This window comes from Phocoena sinus, chromosome 1, assembly GCF_008692025.1.
Source record: "Phocoena sinus isolate mPhoSin1 chromosome 1, mPhoSin1.pri, whole genome shotgun sequence".
NCBI lineage: Eukaryota > Metazoa > Chordata > Mammalia > Artiodactyla > Phocoenidae > Phocoena > Phocoena sinus.
Window position 1 is genome coordinate 83397388 of NC_045763.1, and position 25942 is coordinate 83423329.

General features: G+C 35.2%; 1 protein-coding gene across 3 annotated transcripts in view; it reads left to right on the top strand.

The window, feature by feature from the left end:
• Nucleotides 1–25942, top strand: part of FNBP1L (formin binding protein 1 like) — a 122982-nt gene that overhangs the window by 77168 nt on the left and 19872 nt on the right. For all 3 annotated transcript variants that reach the window (XM_032653078.1, XM_032653085.1, XM_032653068.1), the window contains exons 3-8: nucleotides 8836–8889; nucleotides 10136–10283; nucleotides 11077–11139; nucleotides 18744–18848; nucleotides 22372–22500; nucleotides 24301–24447. In XM_032653078.1, coding sequence (XP_032508969.1) covers nucleotides 8836–8889; nucleotides 10136–10283; nucleotides 11077–11139; nucleotides 18744–18848; nucleotides 22372–22500; nucleotides 24301–24447 — 646 coding nt within the window. The remainder of the gene's footprint in view (nucleotides 1–8835; nucleotides 8890–10135; nucleotides 10284–11076; nucleotides 11140–18743; nucleotides 18849–22371; nucleotides 22501–24300; nucleotides 24448–25942) is intronic.

Here is a 25942-nt window from a genome sequence, read left to right on the forward strand (position 1 = left end):
ATTTAATCTTCATAAGAGTTTGTTGATCTTTGTTGTCCTATTTCTAAGACCTGTAGAGAACTTGCCCTGTAGTCAGCATACAACAGTAAACTTTTGTGGAATGATTCAATCAATGACCTCTACTGCTTTACTAGTCAAGAAATTCAAGCTCATCACCTTAACAAGAATCATGAAGCCTATTCCTGATTTTTATATTAAACTGTTCCCTTAAAAAATGAAGCAGAACCTAACAAGTAAAACATAAAGCTCTTAAGAAAGAAAATAAGTTCAACCCAGTTGTGGTAAACATTTTGATAGTGAGCTTTTCAGTGAAAAGGATTTAAAGATCTTGTTTAAACAACTATAAAGAAATAAGAAGGTTGTCAATGATGTTGGTTATATAGATCACTTAATCTCTTAGCTCTTTCATAATGCCTTTAATAGTTTTATTTCTGAGTTATTTGTTTCGTCATTTGAATTGTGTAGGAGTGTCTAAAATGAGACAAAATGTTTATTTCATCATCCTCTAGGTTTAAAATATAGGCAAATCAGATAGATTAAGCTGCTGACTTGAAGCTAGGACTGTGTTATATAGTTCTGCTTTAAGAATCTAATATTTAGAAGGAAAACAGAAGTTATCAACTTGCAGAACAAAATTTCTCCGAAAAGTATAATACTTAAGTCTGTGCCAATCTGCTCCTTCCTCAGTCTAAATTGAGCAATAAAATAATTTTCCTCTTTTCTGTCTTGAACATGCCTGAAAATATTCTTCTGGAAGATTTGCAGGTTGATTAGAGATCACATTGTTATGCCTATCACATCCTAAATAGCAATGAATTGTTGAATATATTCTTTGGGTATAGACTATGAAGCTGATACCATAAATGCATAGTCCCCTTCACATTTTAGATACTGTGTATCCTTGACAGGCTAAAGATCAAGCAAAATTAGGAACTGGCATTTTTAAGAAGTGAAATACTTTGTTTACCTTCACATCCATTGAAGCTTGTTTGGTTTTTCTTCTAGGTCTTTCAGGCATAAATACTTAAGTCCTCTTATTTCTTCTTGTTATTGGTCTATTTAGCCATTTACCACCAGTAGAGGTATAATGAGAATGAAGCATGTCCCTTAAAAAAAAGAAATACAGTATTCAGAATTTGTCTAATACTACTTGTAGTAATCACTTTTTTACATTCAATTTTTAAAAATTGTGGTAAAATGTACCTAACGTGAAATTTACTCTCTTAATCATTTTTAAGTGTGTATTTCAGCTGTATCTTAAGCTGAAATATAAATATGTATATTAAATATATTCGTACTGCTCTGTGACCAATTCCTAGAACTTACTCATCTTGAACAACTGAAACTCTGCCTATCAAACAACTCCCCATTTTCCCCTTCCTCTAGGCTCTGGCAATTCTATTAATACTTTCTGTGTCTGTGAAATTGACTACTCTAGGTACTGCATAAGTGAAATCATACAGTATTTGTTTTTTTTTTTTTTTTTGACTGGTTTATTTTACTTAACATAATGTTGTAAGGGTTTATCCATGTTGGGAAATGTATCAGAATTTCCTTCCTTTTTAAGGTTGAATATTATTCCATTGTACAGATAATACCACACTTTGTTTATCCATTCATCTGTTGATGAACATTTGGGGTTCTTCCACCTTTTCCATATTGTGAGTAATGATTTTATGAACATGGTGTCCAAATATCTGAGTCCCTGCTTTCAATTCTTTGGCTATATACCTACAAGAGGAATTGCTAGATCTTATGGTAACTCTGTGTTTAATTTTTTTGAGGACTACCATACTATTTTCTGCAGTGGCTGATGTATTTTGCATCCCTACCAGCAGTGCACAAGGGTTCTAATTTCTCCACATCCTTGCCAACGCTTAATGTTTTCTGGGTGTTTTCTTTGTTTCTTTTTTCTTGACAGTAACCATTCCGATGGGTGTAAGAAATCTCATTGTGGCTCTGATTTGCACTTCCCTAATGATTAGTGACACTGAGTATTTTTTCATATGCTTGGCTGGCCGTTTGTATATCTTTGGAGAAATGCTATTCAAATTCTTTGCCGATTTTTAAAATTGGATTGTTTGTTTTTTTATTATTGCGTTTTAGGTGTTCTCTATACAGTCTGGATTGTAACCTCTTATCTGATATATGACTTGCAGATCCTTTCTGCCATTCCACAGTTGCCTTTTCACTCTGTTGATCATGACCTTTGATGCACAAAGTTTTAAATTTTGATGTTTGTTTTATCTATTTTTTCATTTGTTGTCTGTGCTTTTGGTGTCATATCCAAGAAATCATTGCCAAATCCAATGTTGTAAAACTTTTCCCTATGTTTTCTTCTAAGAGTTTTATAGTTTTAGCTCTTACGTTTAGATCTTTGACCCATTTTGAGTTAATGTTTTTATATGGTTGTAGGGGGTACAGCTTCATTCTTTTGTATGTGGATATCTTTTACATTCAGTTTTCCACTATATGAGGAAAGATTTGTGTCTGTAAGTGATGGAAACCCCAGTGAGCTACTTTGTTTAATGGTAAATTTATTGAGAAGAGATATTTATTGATTTATTTATTGATATCTTTTATTAATTTGTTTTTTTAAATTGATTTGATTTTTTAACTTGAGCTCAAGAAGAGGTTGAACAGTTCAGCTGCTGGAAGTCTTGGGATGCAGCTAGGTCACAGGGGAAAAAAAAGTCAGGATCTGAAACACAGCCAGAGAACCAGAGACCTTTGTTGTCTTCCTTCCTCCCTCCCTCCCTCCCTCCCTCCCTCCCTCCCTCCTTCCTTCCTTCCTTCCTTCCTTCCCTTCTCCCCGCCCCCCCCACCCCCCCTCTCCCGCTCCTTTTTGGGCTTCTTTTTATGTGTTGGCTTCATTCTTTCAGTGCAGACTGGCCTTTTTTCTCCACATGGCAGGAAATATACTCACCAACATTCAGTTTTATGTCTCAGAGATTCAGCTCTCGTACTGATCTCAAAGCTGTATCAGGTACAAACACTTAAAAATTCCAGTAAGAGAACTCTTTGGCCCAGCCAGATTCAGTTTTCTATCTCTGGATTACTTAGCTGAGGCCCACAAATAGGGCCGTTTGTCTTAATCTGGTAATTCCTAAGCATGTTAACCGTTAGATATAGGGACAGCAATTAAGAAAAGGGATACTAGTCAGTCTCAGATATCTAATACTACCCTTCTGCCATAGTATGATTTGTGTCCCATTTTACAAATAAATATGGTATTGATCACCTCTTAAACAGTAATTAGAGCTCAGAGCCTCTCAAATGTTGAAAGATTGAAAACGTATAGAGGTGATTTTCTGCTTAAAATTTTTTGAGGTATCTTGTACCTCATCATTTAACTGTAAAATGTAGTTTAAATAAAAATGAATTAAAGTTTTGAGAAATTATTTGGAATACTTTATAATTTTCACTAAAACTCATATAAACATGACAAAACTAGAATGGGTAAAAAATATTAAAATCAGCAATTTAAATATAAATTAAGTAGTATGATATATTTAATATCACATATACAATTAGGATATATAGGAAATACTATAATATTTGGAGAAACCCATTACATTTAGAAGCCTTCTCAGGCTACTGAAGGAAGAGTGTTAATTCCTCTGTATCCATAGTGCATGATCCTAAGGTTCTTAGAAAACATGGATGAAACACACACACATCAAAACAAAGTATTAGCTTATCTATGACATCTATTATAATTTCTATAATATGTATTGTATCTGTATAAAACTTGGTTTTAATTAATTCCTGATTCATAACATGCTATTCAAAACATGTCTTACATATAAAAACTGCTATCATAATTGGTTACTTGGAGAATCTCTGGACTTAGAAGAGAGGAAAATTTCAAAAAGAGTAGCCTAGGGAAACTGACACTAAGGGCAGATTTCTTTTTCTTTTTTTTTTTTAATATTTATTTTATATTGGAGTATAGTTGATTAACAATGTTGTATTAGCTTCAGATGTACAGCAAAGTGATTCCGTTACACATATACACGTATCCTTTTTCAAATTCTTTTTCTATTTAGGTTATTACAGAGTACTGAGCTGAGACAGTAGGTCCTTGTTGGATATTTATTTTCAATACAGCAGTGTGTACCTGTCAATCCCAAACTCCCAGTCTATCCCTCCCCCTCACCTTTCCCCTCCCCCACCCCAGATAACTATAAGTTTGTTCTTTAAGTCTGTGAGTCTGTTTCTGTTTTGTAAATAAGTTCATTTGTATCTTTTTTTTAGATTCTGCATATAAGCAATATAATATGATATTTGTCTTTCTCTGTCTGATTTACTTCACTTAGTATGATAATCTCCAGGTCCATCCATGTTGCTGCAGCTGGCATTATTTCATTCATTTTAATGGCTGAGTAGTATTCTGTTGTATATGTGTACCACATCTTCTTTATCCACTAATCTGTCAATGGATATTTAGGTTGCTTCCATGTCTTGGCTATTGTAAACAGTGCTGCAGTGAACACTGGGGTGCATGTATCCTTTCGAACCATGTTTTTCTCCAGTATATGCCCAGGAGTGGGATTGCTGGATCATATGGTAGCTCTATTTTTAGTTTCTTAAGGAACCTCCATACTGTTCTCAGTAGTGGCTGTACCAATTACATTCCCACCAACAGTGTAGGAGGGTTCTAAGGGCAGATTTCTTCTTTTTTTTTTTAACATCTTTATTGGAGTATAACTGCTTTACAATGGTGTGTTAGTTTCTGCTTTATAACAAAGTGAATCAGGTATACATATACATATATTACAATATCTCCTCCCTCTTGCATCTCCCTCCCACCCTCCCTATCCCACCCCTCTAGGTGGTCACAAAGCACTGAGCTGATCTCCCTGTGCTATGTGGCTGCTTCCCACTAGCTATCTATTTTACATTTGGTAGTGTATATATGTCCCTGCCACTCTCTCACTTCATCCCAGCTTACCCTTCCCCCTCCCCGTGTCCTCAAGTCCATTCTCTATGTCTGCATCTTTATTCCTGTCCTGCCTCTAGGTTCTTTAGAACCTTTTTTTTTTTTTTAGATTCCATGTATATGTGTTAGCATACGGTATTTGTTTTTCTATTGCTGACATCACTCTGTATGACAGACTCTAGGTCCATCCACCTCACTACAAATAACTCAATTTCCTTTCTTTTTATGGCTGAGTAATATTCCATTGTATATATGTGTCACATCTTTATCCATTCATCTGTAGATGGACACTTAGGTTGCTTCCATGTCCTGGCTGTTGTAAATAGAGCTGCAGTGAACATTGTGGAACATAACTCTTTGTGAATTATGGTTTTCTCAGGGTATATGCCCAGTAATGGGATTGCTGGGTCATATGGTAGTTCTATTTTTAGTTTTTTAAGGAACCTCCATACTGTTCTCCATAGTGGCTGTATCAATTTACATTCCCACCAGCAGTGCAAGAGGGTCCTAAGGGCAGATTTCTTGAGAGAGATGAATTGCCTAAAATATTTTTAGTTTAAGAGGAACCTGCCTGTTTTACACTTACATATTTAAGACAAGCCAGAGATTTATTTGACCTAATAAGCATATTATGTTAAAAATTCAAAGCAAGGATTTGTGGGACTTAGTAACCAGTCACACCTTGGTGTGTATTTTTGCCGACTTCAGACTGTTTTCTTAGAAGGCCCAACTGAGATCAGCTGCTTTGAGGGGATAAATTCTTTGGGTATGCTTTTATCATTAATTTGTTTTTAAATTAAAAAAACAGTATATGATCACTGTAACACATTTAAATTTTAGTCACTTCCCAGCCCCTCTCCCTAGAAATGAGTACTATTAATAATTTGTTGTGTCTTCTTCTAGGGCATATGTTTTCCTAGAATAGAAGTTTTGATTTAGTGGAATACAAGAACATTTTGGACCATGCTGTAGTTTTTCTAGTGGCAGGGTAGGCTTGGATGGAGTCTTAGTGGTTTGTATATGGTTTCTGAGGGCTTTATTGGGGCTTGGGAAGAGCTTCCCATAGATGGGTGACTTTACATAAGAGAGGCAAGACAAATTTTAAAAAATTGCTGAGGATTAACTGTGCATGCTCAAAAGGTAAAAGTAATATTACTTTCTTCTTCTTCCCCTTCCCTCTTGTGGTATTTGTGCTCTTCCTCCCAGAAGCTAGAGTTCAAATTAGTGTTGTTTATGCTGTGTTTAAGCTATGAGTACATTAAGACTTTTGTGTTAATATCTGTGGTAGTAGTCATAATTCTTTCAAGTGTCAGAAGCCCAAGTCATATTGGTTTAATCAAAGAAAGGAATTTATGGCTTATTTGACTGAAAAGTTTAGGGATCTGGGTACTCAGAAAAGTAAGAATTTCTCTCTTTTTCTCTTGGTTTTGTTGTCCTTTCTGTTGATTTAATACCCAAGTAGGCTCTTTACACGTGGGGCCTCCAGGATTGTGTCTTATCAACTTAGCTTCAGCATAAAGAGAACATGTTGATGAACAACAAGGACCTGTTGTACAGCACAGGGAACTCTGCTCAGTATTCACCTAAATGGGAAAAGAATTTGAAAAAGAATAGATATATTTATATGTATAACTGAATTACTTTGCTGTACACCTGAAACTAACACAACATTGTTAACTATACTCCAATATAAAATAAAAATTAAAAAAAAGAAAAACATATCTTACCAAGAATTTCAACAGAAATTTTAGCATTGACTATGGCCTGGATTAATGGGCCTGGATCAAATAAGTGTTTCTGGACTGTTATATGTGACCAACCCACCACAATTACGTAGACGTGACAATAGAGGAGCTGTAGTTTAGGTTATGCTAGGCTGTACTAGAATAATAACTCCCAAATCTCAGGGACTTTATGCAGCAAAAGCTTATTTCTTGCTCATGCAAAGTCAGCCACAAGGCTAGGTGATAACTCTAGTAGTCCATGTGGTAACTCAAGAATCCATACTGTTTTCACCTTGATCTTAACATGAAGCCTCCACAGTTGCTTCATCAGGGAATGAATAAGCCCAGACGTTTATGCATGAGCTATAATGCTTTAGCTTAGTACGTAAAGAGCTAACAGCCCATTATACAGAATTAGCCACATGGTTCTGCCTAACTGCAAGTGTGCTGGAAAATGTGTGAAATAATAGGATTCTTTATTTCTTTATTTTTTTTTGCGGTACGTGGGCCTCTCACTGCTGCGGCCTCTCCCGTTGCGGAGCACAGGCTCCGGACGCGCAGGCCCAGCGGCCACGGCCCACGGGCCCAGCCGCTCCGCAGCATGTGGGACCCTCCCGGACCGGGGCATGAACCCGTGTCCCCTGCATCGGCAGGCGGACCCCCAACCACTGCACCACCAGGGAAGCCCAGTAGGGTTCTTTGATGAGCAGAAATACGTCTGCTACAAACTGTTACAGAATAAAAAAGCATAGTGAGTGATGCAGGTAGGCATAGACAACAAATGTCAATTATAGCCTATAACTCTAAACAATGCTTAAAATGTTGATATACAAAAAAAAAAAAAATGTTGATATACAAAATTATGTTCAGAATTTGAAACTGCTTGCTCTTTGGAATGTTCTTCGCCCAAGTTTGACTTGTTTTTAAAGTAATTCAGGGACTCATGGTTGAAAATCACTGACTTTAAAAGTAATTTCCAGAATGCAACCCATTTATAGGTTGGAGACTGTGGTTATAACCATAATAAGTTAATCAGTTACCTCATAATTGCTGATTTCCATAGATATTATAGTTTAAACCAGTACATCTCAAATTGTGATGATGGACTAGTTTCTTTTAAAGTTTCTACTGATGCTTTTATAAAATACAATAAAAATTTAATGCTAGAAAAAAATGACATAAGAAGAGACATATGAAATACAGGCCCTACTTTTTTTACTGTTAGATTCAACATTTATAAAACTACTCTCAACTTCTGTACTTAGCTTGTTGTGGGATAGGTAATGAGGAGTCTGGACCTTTACTGGTCCATGGATCATATTTTCAGGAGCGTGGTATAAAGGACTGTGGTTAATGCTTTGCAAATATTGTCTACTTTAATTCTCATAACCTTATGGGTTAGAGGTACTGTGTATCACCATTTATAGAAAACTGGGCACAAAGAGTGTGAGTAAATTGCCCAAGGTCACACAGAAGCCACACAAAACCCACGTAGTCCAGTTTGACTCCAGAGTCCATGTGCTTGTCTGCCTCTGATTTTGCAAAGATGAAATGAGGTAGCATTCTAGTCCGAGACTGTCAAGAATGGACATAGATACAGGCAGAGAAAGTTACAATTGGAATTAATTCATTTGCCTAAAGAAAGAGAAGGTTAAGGATCACATAGTGATTTTCATATAAAAGTAGAGTTACAGAGGATACTGACGAACTGTTCTTTTATCCTGTAGTGGGTCCGCATCTGTTTACATTTTACCTTAGTTAGTATTATAATCCCTGATTTACAAAAGAAAATAATGATAGTATTTCCTTGAAATACGTGTCTTTCTGCCATAACTCAGTTTCATATACTGAGTACTTTGTTTCATATACTGTGTACTTTGTTTCTTTTATTCTTCCTCTTAATTCTTTTTAGTTTGATAGCATAATCAACCAAATTGTTACTATTACACTCGTATAAACATAGAAATAACATTTCTTTCTACAGGAATTAGTATTTTAACGAGAAAATGTAAGTAATGATTGTCTATTATGATGGTAATAGGTGATCATGTTGCTGTCTTAATTTTTTTCCATCATTAAATTCTTCATATAATGAAATTGGAAACTTTTAGAGTATTTGAATTTCAACAACAGTATATTAGTAAATTTTTAAAAATCTTCTTCCTATAGAAATCTGGTTAAGAAGTACTGTCCCAAACGTTCCACCAAAGATGAAGAGCCAAGGTAAATTATATACCTATTTACGGTTGCATATTAAAATTTAAAAGAAAACCTATATTTTTGTTATTTAGTAAAATAAATATTATGCCATTAGCTTTTTATAAAGATTTTTAAAAGTTTATTTTAATAAAAAATCATAATGTTTATGAAAGAGGAAACTACTGTTTTTTCTTACGAGGTTGCATACTTCAGTGGGCTTGATAATAGCTTTTTAGAATAGTTGAAGTGTGATTTCTAAGTAATAGGTGGACTGGGACTCCACTTGAATGATGTAGTCTCCAGAAGAAAAGGGTATTTTTTCCATACTTTATTTTGTAGCTGTCAGCTTGTTAGATTCTTGCTTTTACTTTTACAAGTAGTAAAACAATTTGGCTGGTTGGTTTAAAGGGGTAATGAAAAGGAATAAGGTTTTCAGGGTAATTTTGGAACTCTGAATAAAAGGTTTGCCTATGAGTAAACCTTTGCCTATGAGCTTTTTGGCATTCTTAAACAGGGGGATACATGGATGGTTGTAACTTTGTGTGTAATTGTCAGTTGTTAGAGGATTCTCAGGTTTAGTGTTAATGGAGTCCTAGCTGAGCTGTCCACCTTCAGCTTATGTAAGAGTGTTCCGGCAGTGTATTCAAGTAGATCTATACATTTTAATACAGTGATTCTCTTTGTTTCTCTCCTTCCCTCCGCACACATTCTTTTTACCCTTATTTTTGCCCCTTCTTACCCCTCTGTGGTGCCAACCATAGCGGCACTTCAGTTGCATTCAGGATGTGGGCAGGCATACAGGCAGCTGTGTCCAGAGCTGATAGCAAAATTGTTCTGTAGATCACCCATCAAGATGCATTTGAGTGGTATAATTGGCAGGTTCTGTCCTCTAGAGCAAGCATATCATCTCTGTAATAGGTTCAGCTGCCAAGCCTAGGAATCCAACCAAGTTCATTCCCAAGCTCAGGGCAGTTAATTGGCAACTTAAGAGATCACAGTATGCTAAAAGAGCCTGCAGGTAGTATTCTTATTATTTTTTGACCCCAAATATCCTTTTATTTATAAATTAAGACTGCCCGAAGATATATAAACATGTACAACTTGAGCTTAAGCAGGATTCTTTTCATACAAAGTTAATTTAGAGCTAGTAGCTGAGATTTAGGTTGAATATGTTAAAATTTGTTAAGTATCAGGCTCAATCTATACCTCACAAAAACATTTATAATGAAAGTAAAAATAAATTTCACCATTTTTAATATGTTTTTGTCAGGTTTACTTCGTGTATAGCCTTTTTTAACATCCTTAACGAGTTAAATGACTATGCAGGACAGCGAGAAGTAGTAGCAGAAGAAATGGCGCACAGAGTTTATGGTGAATTAATGAGATATGCTCATGATCTGAAAACTGAAAGAAAAATGGTAATTCTTGTCATTTTTATACAGTTATAATAGTATATGAAATATTTTCACAGAAATGAAGTAATTACTTTGCTTTTTAAAATAATGTATAGTCATACAGCATAAACTGGTTTTCTATTTCTCTAAATTTCTTCTAGCTAAAATTATCTCAAGACATTCTTGCTAATTTGTGATCCTTTTGGATTTAAGACTGAGGTTTGGTAAATTCCAGCCAGTGGGACAAATCTAGTTTACTGCCTGTTTTTGTTTCCTAGTTACCATGAGCTAAGAATGGTTTTTACATTTTTAGATAGTTGAAAAGAAAATGAAAAAAAGAATATTTTATGACATGTGAAAATTATATGAAATTCAAATTTTAGTGACCATAAAGTTTTATTGGAACAGGCGCACACTCATTCACTTATATATTGTGTGTGGCTGCTTTTGCATTATATTAGCAGAGTTGAATATTTGTAACAGAGACAGAGACCGTGTGGTTTGCAAAGCCTAAAATGTTTATTTGACCCTTTATAGAAAACTTTGTCAACCCCTATTTAGATAATCATGTATTTTCCAAGAGATTATATCTGTCTTAAATATTATATTTAAAATATTTAAATAATAGTCTATAAAATGCATTTTAGAGAATTTTTGCTTTACTAATAATCTATTCCTAAGTCTTGATAAAGTTTACATAATTAGTACCTTGAAAAAAAATTAAGTGAAAAGCCTTTTGGGGACTTTAGGCTTTAATTGGTATTGTAATTTAAAAATTTGTTTTGTTTGTTTTTTTGGTTGTTGTTATGATCTTCAGCATCTTCAAGAGGGACGAAAAGCTCAGCAATACCTTGACATGTGCTGGAAACAGATGGATAATGTGAGTTATAGTGTTTTCATGTTTAACATAAAATTTTGTAGCATTTAGCTCTAAATGCTCTTATGCTTCATATCTATTTGAGTTTAATATTTCTCAATGTAGTATTATTTATAATTTGACATTGGTGTAAGTAGAGAATATGAGACCATTTTGTCTGTTTTCCTTTTTTCTACATGGTTCTGTACTTGTACCAATTCTATAATCTTCAGATAATTGTAAACATTTAGGAAGATTCTTTTTGACTTTGCCATTGTTACTATAAAATATTGATAGAGGATAGAAGTAATAAGGAAATATTGATATGTCCTGGAAGACCATGTGACTGAGACTAAGAGAAACTAGATTCTAATTCTGCCTTTTCCTTAGCACCTGATTTTTTCTTGACTTCAGTTTTAGCAAATGAAAAATGAAGACAGTGAACTAGATTATATGAAATGTTTCTTCCAGTTCAGTGATTCTATAATTGAGTGTTTCTAGTACTGGGCTGCTGGTCATAGACTATCTTACTGTAGGAAATAAAGTACTTTATAGGGCAAAATTATAAAAGCATAATAATTATTTACTTTAAAAACTTTCCAGAGGTACTTATTAATGTGGTTTTTCTTAAATATTCTGGCATACAGTCATTTGAAAACCAAGATGTTTACATGGAACATTTTATCTTCTTTACTTAAAACGTTATGCCAAATGATGTGCTGTCGTATAGGGTTAATATTCTTTCTTGAACCCTCATGTTAGCAAGCAGTTTACTCTTTCCCTGCATATTTTTATGATGGACACTGTATTCCTTGAAAATTATGCTGAAGGGAGTTTTTCATGTTAATTTAGCTTGTGGTTGTTGGAAAAAGGACAAGTCTGAGATTAAAAAAAAAAAACGTATGCATATACGTGCACAGCTTTCAGCTTTTTTTCTTTCTTTTTTAAAGGCACGGATTAAAAGCTTAGATTAAATTTTTACTATATAAACTGTCACTGATGTAAATTCTAATCACCAGTACTGATTGAGAATTCTTAGGTACATTAATAGTCTCTTTTCATTTTTGTTTTGATTTTCTTTCTAATTGGTTTCAGAAAGACTTCTAGGGAGTGTTTACATTTATTAAATTTTAAATTGCCTTAACTAGCATCCTTAGTATCTGCCACCCAATGAATGTGTATGTATGTGTGTCTTTCATTTGCACAAAATAACAGACTCCTACACTCATGAGTTATTGGTCCCTTTAAAAACTGGAGTTAGACACAAATCATTCCTGTTGATATGTGCTGACTTACCTTTAGAACAATTGTTAGTTATTAAGCAAAAGTCATAAGGGTCATAAAAAACAAGTGTCAAAAAATGTAGGAGAGATTTCTTTAAGGCGTTAACAATATTGTGAAATAAAGGTGAATTCAGCTCAACTCATGTTTATTGAAGGCATCTGTAACATGTATTGAGTCTGGTACAAAAGCAAATATGATATGGTCTTGTTTTTGTGGAGCCTGCAGTCTAATAAGAAAGAGACACAAATATAATTTCTGTGTAATATGTAGAAATATGTGCAGGATGCCTTTTATAGTCCCATGTCTTCATGTCTAATCAAGAAAACGAAATTGTAAAATTCCTAACATGTTTGCAATAATTGAGAGGATATTTAAAGAACTAGGAGAGAAAGCTTGAATTAGTGACAGAATATTGAACATTGAGAAAAAAAAATTTAAAGACAGTTATTAACCCAGGATAAACAAAATAGGCCCCACTGACATTTAAGTTGAGGGCAGAAGACAGTAGCCTGTGAAGAAGATTTTGAAGGAATGGTCAGAGATTGAGAAGATTGAAGCATCAGAAATGGCAGGTCTATCAGGTGGTTCCAAGTAACAGATCATATGAGTTTATAAGAACAAAGCTTGGAAACAGGTCAGTTCTAGAGTTGGTCAGTAGCTCAGTGATGTCACCAAGGCTGCTTTTTCTATCTGTCCACGTTGCTGTCTTGACCATGGCCTTTTCCCTCAGGCTTGTCCCTTTATGGTCAACAGTTGATTTAAACAGCCAAGCACCACATCCTCATTCAGCTGCATGCAGAAGCAGGAGAGAGGAAGCATTTCTCTTCTGTTTCCTCTTATCAGGGAAGGAAAGCTTTCCCAGAAAACCCCAGCAGAATTCTTCATGGGTGCCTTTGACAGGATTAGATTACTTGACCATGCCCCAGCTGTGGAAAGGCTGGTAAAGCAAGTTACCAGCTCTTTTCAGCCTCCGTACAGGGAGGTGGGCTCTTCTGAGAAAGAATAGGGGAGTAGATGTGGCTGTTGATTAGTCTGTGACACAAAGGATGAAGAAAGGAGAATCTTTTCTGGAGTATATCCCTGTATTGTATAATGATATAATATCTTTCAGGGAAGGAGTATTTTTAATATTACTGTACTCATGATTCTTTTGCTGTTGCAAGGAAATTAGTAGGTAGATTTTTTTTCACAAACAATAGGACACTTAATATAAAAGTATTGTTGTGGGCTTCCCTGGCGGCGCAGTGGTTGAGAGGCCGCCTGCTGATGCAGGGGACACGGGTTTGTGCCCCGGTCCGGGAAGATCCCACATGCCGCGGAGCGGCTGGGCCTGTGAGCCATGGCCGCTGAGCCTGCGCGTCCGGAGTCTGTGCTCCACAACGGGAGAGGCCACAGCAGTGAGAGGCCCGTGTACCGCAAAAAAAAAAAAGTATTGTTGTATATGAGTTGCCTCAAATTACACCAAAATTAGTAGATAGCTGGTCAATTTGAAAACACAGCTCTGAACTGAGTTTCAGAGAATTAACTGTGGAAATTTAATTTTAATCTTCACAGGAAAGTGACATTCTGTATATTATGTATATTCAGATATATTTATGCTTTGAATAAATTTTATGTATCTCATTTGATATCTCATACTAATAAAAATAGTAAGTACATTTAAAATTTTTACCCTGGAAACTAAGGGTAAACTAAAAGCCAGAGCAATAGTTGTGTGAGCTGATACAGTGGCATTTGAAAAGTGGTTCTAGAGGTTTTGGGGTATGGTTTACAGGACCTTGCTAAGGGCTTGGGGTTTAGTACTCACACACTGACAAAGTTTAGGTTTTAACTCTGTATGTTTGGAGAGTTGGAACTGAAATCCCTGTATAAAGTTTGACTCTGAAGGACTAAACCTTTAGTGAAAGGTGGCAGGAACTCTGCCTACTGGCCAAGGGAGGTAGCGAAGAACCTTGTCTCTATCTGAAGGTCAAGGAGTAGGAGGTATCCTGTGAGAAATATAAACCTTTCGACCTTGTAGTTATGAGGTTTGCACTATCTGAATAGTTTTGTAATCCTCAAGACAAGAAATTGACATTGTAACTGGTTAGGTAAATAGAAAATGTTGACATCCTGTGCTTTCTTCTGAGTAATTCTCAGAATACAGGTAGCAAGGCATATATTTTCCAGACAAGAAATTGGAAGAGTCTCTTCTGTGGATTTTAATTAGTTTGAGAGGAAAGACTTAAAGATACAGGCACCATGGTTTCTCCAAGGAAACTGCCTGGCCTTATCACTGTAGAGGAAAAGGCCATAATCCAATTAGCTTTTAAAATAAGAGCAGATAGGCAGGTATCCCCAGACATTTAAAAAAAAATCTAATGTAAACACCAGAGTATGCAGAAAAACTAGTATGCAGAAAAAAAAGCAACTTTGAAGAAACAGTGACTGTGAAAGGAAATAGAAATTAAAAAGCAAAAACAAGCAAAACCCAGAACTATTAACATTTTCATAGGGAATAGAGAAGTTATTACATCCATGAAATAGGAACAAGATACTATTAAGAAAGGAACATATAAAGAACAAAAAAGAACTTTATGGTAGCAGAAATGAAAAGCTCACTAGAAAGAGTGAAATTGAAGAAATCTCTCAAAGTAGAGCAAAATGACAGAGATTGAAAATATGAGAGAAAATATAAGAGAATTAGAGGGACTCATCCTATAGGTTCATTTTCAAGATAATAAGCATCTTAAAAAAGAGAAAACATAGAAAATGTATAGGCAAAATTAATTCAAGAAAATTTCCCCAGAACAGAAAGACATGAGTTTCCAGATGGAAAGGATTTTCCAGGTGCTCAGCACAGTGGATTCACAGCAAGACATATCTTCATGAAATTTCAGAACAATTAGGAGAGAGAGAAGATCCTACTAACCTCCAGAGAGAAAAAACAAAACAAAATAAACATATTTTATGCAAAGGATCAGGGATCAGAATGGGATCAGGAAGCCAGAAGACAGTGGAGTGGTACTTTTACATTTCTGAAGAAAGAAGATTTCCTACTTAGAGTTTCATACCTGGCCAAATTTTATCAATTAAAACAGATGGAAAGGCATTTTCAGTCATGGAGACTTAAACAATTATCTCTTTTAGGAAGCTTCTTTTAGGAAGCTACTGCTGAATGTGTTCTAGCAAAATAGAGAAATGAACCAAGAAAGGGGCAGGTGTGGAACTAGGAAATAGGAGATTCGAATTAAGGGAGAATTGAAAGGAATCCCCAGGAAATGGTGAAGGGAAATCCCAAGGTAACAGTTATTCAGTAGGCCTAGTTTGGTAACCAGTTCAAATTTTAACAGGTTACAAACCTCTGGGTTCTTGATTTCATTAAGAAGATAAAATTGATAGAATTCAGAATATGTTTGAATTAACTGAGGAGAGATGTAAAGAATTGGGGACACTAGGGTTGAATTAGAGAAAAGTACATTGAAAACTAAAGCAAATTTTTTAGAAAAAGACATTAACTTCAGGATAAAAAAATACACAGGAAAGTAAATATATGCTCAGTTGTGAATAGGTTTTGCAAAGTCATACTAATTTGAATTAAAAAAATTTTAGAGGTCATTCTGGGCAGATGGTATTCCTGGGACACTTGGAAGAAACAACACAAAACCACTTTGGAGGGATGTTTCCACGTTCTAAGCTACATTGGGACTCCATCAAAAAAAAAAAAGAAAAGAAGCAAACACCAAAACCAATCAACCAAACATATAAAAACCAAACAAAAAACCCCAAACAAACCAAAAAAGTCATGCTTAAGATGAGCTTAAAATAAAAAATTACAAAATATATATGATTATTTTTCTTATTATAAAGAGATTGAGATACATAATAAATATTAACTCAGTCATGCCTATGCTTTTTTTCTTCACAGTCTTATGACGTCTGATATTTAAGGCACATGGTTTGTAATAGTAAAATTCTTTGCTAATTTAGAAAAATTTTACTTGTAGTGTGTAATTTTACACAATACACAGTGGCAATACCTTAAAGTTACTTTCTTTTTTATTGAGGTATAGTTGGTTTACAATATTGTGTTGGTTTCAGATGTACAGCAAAATTATTCAGTTATATATAAATTCTTTCAGATTATTTTCCTGTATAGGTTATTATAAGATATTGAATATAGTTCCTTGTGCTGTATAGTAAATCCTGTTGCTTATCTGTTTTATGTATAGTAATTTATATCTGTTAACCCCATACTCCTAATTTATCCCCCTATTCCCTTTCCCCTTTGGTAACCATAAGTTTGTTTTCTATGTCTGTGAGTCTGTTTCTATTTTGTATATACATTCACTTGTATTATTTTTTAGATTCCACTTATAAGTGATATCATATAATATTTGTCTGACTTAGTCTGCTTAGTATGATATTCCAGGTCCATCCATGTTGCTACATATGATAATATTTCATTCTTTTCTTTATGGCTGAGTAATATCCCATTGTATATATATAGCACATCTTTTTTTTGTGTGTGTGTGTTACGCGGGCCCCTCACTGATGTGGCCTCTCCCGTTGCGGAGCACAGGCTCTGGACGCGCAGGCTCAGCAGCCATGGCTCATGGGCCCAGCCACTCCGCAGCATGTGGGATCCTCGCATACCGGGGCACGAACCCACGTCTCCTGCATCAGCAGGCGGACTCCCAACCACTGCGCCACCAGGGAAGCCCCTATAGCACATCTTCTTAAACCAGTTGTCTGTTGATAGGCATTTGGGTCGTTTCCATGGCATAGCTATTGTAAATGGTGCTACTGTGAACATTGGGATGTATGTATCTTTTCAAATTAGAGTTTTCGTCTTTTCTGGATACATGCCCAGGAGTGGGACTGCTGGATCATATGTTAGTTTCTTGAGAAACCTGCATACTGTTTTCCACAGTGGCTACACCAATTCGCATTCCCACCTTGTAGGACAATTCCCTTTTCTCCACACTCTCTCCAGTGTTTATTATTTGTAGACTTTTTTGATGATAGTCATTCTGACCAGTGTGAGGTGATACTTCATTGTGGTTTTGTTTGCATTTCTCTAATAATTAGCTATGTTGAGCACCTTTTCATGTGGCTGTTGGACATCTTTATGTCTCCTTTGAAGAAATGTCTAGGTCTTCTGCCCTTTTTTTGATTGGGTGGTTTTTTTTTTTTTTTTTTTTTTTTTTTTTTTTTTTTTTTTTTTTTTTTTTGCAGTATGTGGGCCTCTCACTGTTGTGGCCTCTCCCGTTGCGGAGCACAGGCTCCCGACGCGCAGGCTCAGTGGCCATGGCTCATGGGCCCAGCCGCTCCGCGGCATGTGGGATCTTCCCAGACCGGGGCACGAACCTGTGTCCCCTGCATCGGCAGGCGGACTCTCAACCACTGCACCACCAGGGAAGCCCTGGGTGGTTTTTTTGATATTGAGGTGTATGAGTTGTTTATATATTTTGAATATTAACCCCTTATCAGTCACATCACTTGCAAACATTTTCTCCCATTCCATAGGTCTTTTTATTTTGTTGATGCTTTCCTTTGCAAAAGCTTTTAAGTTTGATTAGGTCCCATTTGTTTAGTTTTGCTTTTACTTCTTTTGCCTCAGGAGACTGATCTAAGAAAGTATTGTTGTGATTTATGTCCGAGAATGTTTTGCTTATGTTCTCTTCTAGGAGTTTAATGGTGTCCTGTATTATGTTTAGGTCTTTAATACATTTCGAATTTATTCATTTTTTTTTTGCGGTACGTGGGCCTCTCACTGTTGTGGCCTCTCCCGTTGTGGAGCACAGGCTCCAGACACGCAGGCATAGCGGCCATGGCTCACGGGCCCAGCCGCTCTGCATGTGGGATCTTCCCGGACTGGGGCACGAACCTGTGTCCCCTGCATTGGCAGGCAGACTCTCAACCACTGTGCCACCAGGGAAGCCCTCAAATTTATTCTTATATAAGGTGTTGAGGGAGTGTTCTAATTTCATTGATTTACAAGTAGCTGTCCAGTTTTCCAAACACCACTTGCTAAAGAGGCTGTCTTTTCTCCATTGTATATTCTTGCCTCCTTTGTCATAGAGGTGTGTCGTAGGTGTGTGGGTTTATTTCTGGGCTCTCTTTTCTGTTCCATTGATCCATGTCTTTTTTTTGTGCTAATACCATGCTGTTTTGATAACTGTAGCTTTATAGTATTGTCTGGAATCTAGAAGGGTTATGCTTCCAGCTTTGTTCTTTTTCCTCAGGATTACTTTGGCAATTCTGGGTCTCTTATGGTTCCATATAAATTTTAGTATTATTTGTTAACTTATAAATGAGGTAAATCTAACTTTATTTTTCCACATTTTAATTTTTTTTAACAGAGTAAAAAGAAATTTGAAAGAGAATGTAGAGAGGCAGAGAAGGCACAACAGAGTTATGAAAGATTGGATAATGATACTAACGCAACCAAGGCAGATGTTGAAAAGGTAAGAAATAATCCAAACTGACTTTAATATCAAAATATTATTACTTGCATATGGAGAGTAGTTACAATATTTGTGTTGGTATTAGAGTTTCCTCAAGAGATACACTACATCTAAATCTAAGATACACAAATATTTGCATACTTTACACATAGTGGTCTGAGAAAATAATTAGAATAAAATTAATATATTAATGTCAGCTGCATTCTGAGTGTATAGGAAAGACATAGTTGCTATTAGGAATGAGCTTCTATCCTATTTAAAAATAAGATAGAAAGTCTAAGGTATGTTGATGGGGTATGCAAATAGAGGCTGGATAGTGTGCTTCCCAAGTATACAGAAGGGAAAACATGATAAAACTGTCAGAAGTGTGATATCAACTATTTGTTTATTATTTGATTAATTCAGTCATTCATTTTGGAAAACTGAATTCTCTCTTGTCATTCACTGACTGATTCTGGGCCAGATGTTCTGTAACATTACTGTTGGTAGGATCAGCCCTGTAACTTTTGCTGCTTAGCTTCTCCTTCTCCCCTGCTGTATGCTCTTTATCTTAGGACATTTGACCCAGTGATAGTGCTGAAATGTTGGGACTTTGAAAAATAGATGAACCTTACTCCATGTTTTTGTATATACAAAGGCCCAACATTAGTATATTTTCTCCTTAGAATTTTGTAATTTCCTATAGCATCAGAACAAGGAAAAGCAAGAAGAAAGGAATAATTTATTTTCTACCTTCCATTTTCTTTACCAGTTTTTAAAAACCCCAAAATCATATACATTTCAGGTTACAGTTACCTTAAAGTTCTTCTAGTATAACTTATGATGGCGTTTATCTTGTCTACCCTATTTTTAATAACATATCTCTTATGATAGTAAGTTCCCTGTTATTGGGAATATAGAGTCTTAAAATAGTCTGTTCATTTTTTTAAAAAAAATACCATTTCCTTAATATTGACCCCATTTGTCTCCCTGTTCAGCTTTAGTTTCTTTGAGGTACCAGAAAAATAACAAATCTATATTTTTCTCAAAATAGGTTTTTAGATATTTGTAGCAGATTATCTACCCCTAGATGAACTATTGTGTTTCTTCACCTATTGCACATATGAAATATCTTCAAGTTACTTTTCAGACATCTTCAAGTTACTACTTTCCTTGGATACCAATTTAAACAATATTCTTTGTTACCTCAAATTTGGTATAGTTCAGTCTGATCAGTTCTGAGTTTAATTACATCCTTTGTTTTGAACACTAAATTTATGTTAATTATACCCTAAATGTATATCAGCTTTTTGGGCAACCACATTGTTTGGCTTGACTCTCATTGAGTTTATGGTTAACTGAAATCCCCATGTCTTTTCACATATGGTGTGGTATAAGAATATGTGTCTCAGACAGAACTTGTACTGTTGGTCTTTTAAACGTATATGCTACATCTGTATCAATTATTAGATTTGATCCTGCTGTTAAGATTTTTGGATCCTGATTTTGATCATCCACTATATTAATTTCCTTCCAGGTATCATGTCATACACATAATGTGTTATCATTACTTGATAAAAATGTGGACCACAACACTTGCAAACAGCCCTATTTTATATATGGGAAACTTCCTTGGTGGTTGACATTGACTCCTTAAGAACTCCCTTGACTTACTATCAAACATCAATTGAATACATAGTTTATGTACTAGGCAAGTTAGGCGAACTCTTTAACTGGGCTCTCATTTTTAACTTACTCATTTTGTCTATAAAGATATCTTTAGAGACAGGTCAGACATCTTGAAATCTAGATATAACATGTCTACTAGTTAGTTTCACCTAACTAGTTCAGAATTTTTATGTTTATATCTTCCTTTTTTATTCTTATTTGTTTGCAACCCCTTTAATTATTAGAGAATTAGGAAAACTTTGAGGTTTTACTTTAGATACCAGAGAGTAGAGGAATTCTGTTTTAAGTGACCAGGAAGGGAAGGTAACATAGTTTCAAGTAACTACTTATGAAAGTTTAAAAATAAAGCATAAAAAAACAGGTGAAGAGGGAGCAGGCCGAGTATCTTCCTAAAGAAAAGGAAGTCAGTTGCACAAAACCGTGAATATATGTAACACTATCAAACTGTACACTTAAAAATGATTAAGATGGTAAATTTTATGTTACGTGTATTTTGCCACAATTAAAATTTAAAAAAATTTGATGAAATATAAAAAGAAAAAGAAAGAAAGAAAGGAAAGGCAGTAGATGTGAAACCCAGAATATGGCAGGGAAGGTGTCAATTGTTTTAGCTTCTAGCCTTATTCTCTTACATAACCTGCTGGAGCCTTTCTCCCAGGCCTTGGGAGTCACAGCCAGTGACTTGGAACATGAGGAGCTTCCCCTGAAAGAACCATTGTGGGTAGGGAATATTCTGGAAACCTTTTATTCCATCATAGTTTGTGAGAGGAGGGAGAAAAGGGAAAGCAGTGAATGAATGTGTACTTACGATCCCAGGTTAGAACTTGAAGTGTATTTTTCTGTAGAAATATTTTCGGCCATGGTGTTTAGTTTTCATAGTACTTATTTATTTTAATTTTCAAGTACACTGTGGATTAAATGGATTTTTGTGGACTTATCTGAGGTCTTGACTGCCATGTATTTCTGTAGGTCGGTTTGTTTCTGAGTTCAGAAGAACTAACTTGTAGACCTACTGTTAGAAGGTTAGGGATTACAATTGTAAAAACTAGAATTAGAATAATGAAGTGTATTCACAATGTGCTTTTATTGATATAATTTTCAAAGCACTCTCATCTAACATGATTTATAGGTTGGAACACTGAAAATTTTTCAATTCTTATTTTGTTTTTTTCTATTACTTTATAACAATTGAGAAAATTGTTTAGATTCCCCTCCAATAAATCTAGATTTGTGCTGTTTATATTCTGATGTTCTCACCAATGAATCAGTAGATGGTACTAATATTCTCATTCAAAAAGCATTTCTATAAGACCTTCCTTGAGATGAACAGAACTATATTCTAAATAAGCATTCCTTAGATAAAGTACCTGTGGATTTGTATAGCAGTAGAAATTATTGTTAAGCATTACATTATCCCCAAATCCCATTTTTACTATTATTTGGTTTCACTGTGGTTCTGAGTTGGATATAACTGGATTATGTTTAAAGAAATGTTTTACTGCTAACTTTGTAACTGTCTAAATTATTCCTGATGCTATTTTTCTCTTCTGATTAAAAGCTTACTATTTCAAACCATAGTGTTGTCATTTATTTAATTAAAAAAATCTGAATTTGTTAAGGAGAAACTTTATTTTCATGGATTATTGTAAGGGGGAGGATTTATTATTGCAGTAAGAAAAAGGGAATATTGCAACAGGGAGACTGGCCATAAGATCTGTAAGCCTCTCCTTTACTTTTAAATGATATCAGTAGTTAGAAAAAGTCTCATTTTAGTATAACTTCTAGAAAAGTGAATTAGCTGTGATTTTGTTGCTCGTCTTGTCGTTGGTGATGATTTGGACCAATTTGCTTCTAGGCTAAACAGCAGTTGAATCTACGTACACATATGGCTGACGAAAATAAGAATGAATATGCTGCACAATTACAAAACTTCAATGGAGAACAGCACAAACATTTCTACGTAGTGATTCCTCAGATTTACAAGGTAAAATTTAGAGATGTGAAATTCACCTAATTTTATATACGGAAGAGCTAGTCTTTAAATGTAAACTTCAAAATTTCAGGCATCAATCAGAATGTTTCTAGATTCACTAGTTAGTCCTCAAGATTGGTGATAAGAAATTTATGATTATAGATGTGAAAAGTAGATTTTTTCTGACTGAAATCACAGATTTTTCTAGAGATTTATTAGTAGTATATTAAACAGTTCACTCAAACAATGACATTTTCTAGATAAATTTTAATACTACATTATTAAGTCTTATGAGATGGGAGAATTCATTGGAATTGTGTATTGTAGTCTGCTCACTTAGAATTTGGATGTAGCTTTTTGACACTATAACAGAATCATTGGCATTAGTCCAGATGGCAGAAATAAAACTTAAGAAATGCATTTGCTAGCCTGGTTTTTGCCTGCTTATCTTCCTAGCTGCCAGATCATAAATGTAATTCAGGCTTATAAATCCCATCCATCATCATTTGATGATACTATTTGCCAAACGGCCCTCAGGTAAGGACTCCGGAGGTTAAATTATGTTACCGCCTATTCTAGAAAGGAGAGAAATTAGAGAAAAGGGATTTAGTGAAACAGTGTTGAAAACAGTAGTACCTGGGAGAGCAGAGCTTTTGTGAAAAGAGTGTCAGTCCAAATACACCTTTTTTTTTCTTGGAGGCAAGTTAGAAGTACAAAGGAAGCATAGTGAGAGGTGGTGGACTAGAGAGGGTATCAGATTTCAGTCATTTAATCCAGAGCATCTAGTCAGCCTGTCCTCACTCAGTGGTGCTTTTCTAAATTTACCAGCTATGCCTTCGTATTCTGGGGAGACCTTAACTTGGAGATCCACTGCTTTTCTGTGTTTTGGGGCTTGATCCTTTTGTTTGTCCTTTGCTATGGAGCAGTCTTGCCACTTTGTGATGCTGGGCGCAGTTCTTTTGTGAAAATGCAGGTCTCAAAATAAATTGCCAGGCTTTGGGAAGTAAAGAGGAAAAAAGTAGTATGAAGGCTTTGGAAGCTAGGGGACTTCAGCAGTGTAGTTGCTTCCTATGAGAAAGAAAGGTCATTGTTGACAAATAAGAAGTGTCAAAAAATGCCTTTAAGTTATTCGGTATAATTGTGTCCTGGCATAATTCTTAGTGCCATGTGCCAATGAATTTTTGAATTGTAGGGATTCCATACATGTATCACTTTGACCTTGTGGCTTCTTGTTTTTCCTCTTATGTCTCCAACGTTTCAATAGTCACTTTGAGCTGTAGAATGTGGTAGGTTTGGGTACCCATTGGTATGCGGTCAACTGTGGATTCTTGGTCCAGTCAGATCTTACCAAAATGTTCTGAACTAACTTAAGGGTTTAGAATGCTCACCCTTGTATATGTTTTATGCCAGTTGCTTAAAAAGGAAAAAAAAATGCGTCAAAATTTTGTGTTAAAATGAAACTTTTCCTAGAAGCATAAACAACAATAACTGCTCTGACTGAAGAATGAATGGTGGAGGTTGTATGAGGCAGAGATCTGGTAGCCTGTAGGGGGTCCTTTAGAAGGCTTGAAAACTGTTGTCACCTGGTTTTAGGATATACTAAAAGCCTTGTATATATATATATATATTTTTGCTACTTCACAGACCTCAAGTTTTAAGTACTTTAGGTCTGTAGCACTTGTTAAAAGGTATTTACAACAGTGTAACTGTTAGGGTAGAATCTTTAGGGGTTTGTTTTTTTTTGGAAGGGGGCTGCTTCAGAAGGAAAAGAAAATTCAGTTTTCCTTTTTTTTTAAAATTTCTAATTATTAGCAACTACAAGAAATGGATGAAAGAAGGACTATTAAACTCAGTGAGTGTTACAGAGGATTTGCAGACTCAGAACGCAAAGTTATTCCTATCATTTCAAAGTGTTTGGAAGGAATGATTCTTGCAGCAAAATCAGTTGACGAAAGAAGAGTAAGTGTTTTATAATTAATTTGAATAATATATTTGGTTTAAGTTAGTGAAATGAATTGGGAAAGGGGGGAATTAATTGATGGTTAGCTGATTTTAAGTTATATTCTGTAGAAGTAACTTATTGCCAGATTCCTTTGGGCTGTAAGGATCATTCTAAACACTAAAATTCTAATTGTTTAAAAGGAAAGAGTTCTAATGCTTCTCTTTCCTTTCCCCACTAATTTTTCAATTCTACTCCAAGAGTATAACTAACCTATGAACTGTATGTTACAAACTGTATGATACTGTTAGTCTAGTGAAAGTTTAAAGAAGGAAATGGTCAGATCTAGAGTTGTAAGAGTTGCTTGTAACCACAGGAGTTGGTACTTGAGCTGTATTTTGAAGCCTGAGGAGTGTATGGAATGATGGCTCAAGAGAAAAGGAGGGCATTATGAGTAGAAGGTACTGCCTTCAAGAAGCCCTGCTCCTCTTGAAGAAATAAATCTAATCACATTATATCTTAAGGTCTAGAAAAGGTCTTGTACCTGGTCATTTTTCAGTAAATGTTGATTTAGTAACTGAGAAGCTAAGGTTAACAAAATGAGGATATGAGGGAAAAGGAAGAGAAGAGAACCAGTGTTTGGGGAGTGCCAAATATGTACTATGTATTTTAGACTAAAATTTATATGAGTGAAGGTCTTTCCTGTAACAGAATTCTGACTTAAATTTAAAAAAGGAAAGAAGATTTTGGGGTTCTTTGGGAATTCAAACATACATTTATATTTTGGTATAGCTGCATCCAAGGTTACAGATATAGTTAGGTCCTCCTCCTCTCTCCCTCTTCTTACCCTTTAGCAGATGATTGGTGGGGGTGGCATTAGTGACAAAAAAAAAGTAAGGTATGACCTAAGGATGACTTTTGACTAAATGATAGGCAAAATGTACTACCAACAGAAATAGGGAATAAAAGAGGAGAGCTGGTAGGGGTGGGGGAGGAGTTTGTAGAGATAAAGTATTCTGTTTGCAAATAATGATTTTAAGGTGTCAATAGAACATTCATATAGAGGTATGTATGTCCAAAATCAATATATAACACTTATGTGAGTTTTAAAGTTTTGGGTAAATGGTGCTAAACTTTATTTCAGAGTTAATTTTTGCACTCAGTATTGTTTGTGAGATCTTTTTTCATTGTTCTGTTAACATTTCCTCGTATGTCTTTAATATATTTTATTTATCCTTTCCCCTGTTGCGTGAATGAAAGCCTTTCTACTTGTCTCTTACCCTCTTTTACAATTAGATGCCCTTTCCTCTTTTCCATAGGTCACCTTCTTTGGAGACATCCTGTAAAACAGAAAACCCTTTTCCTTTAAAACTTAAAATTTCTACTTGAGAATAACCATGGAGTGAAAACATCCGTGAACATTACAAATTAATAAAGTAGTAATTTGTAAATTGTTTTTCTATAGGAATTTAAACATTTATGGTTTATTACATATTCACAGGAAGAAATTATTCA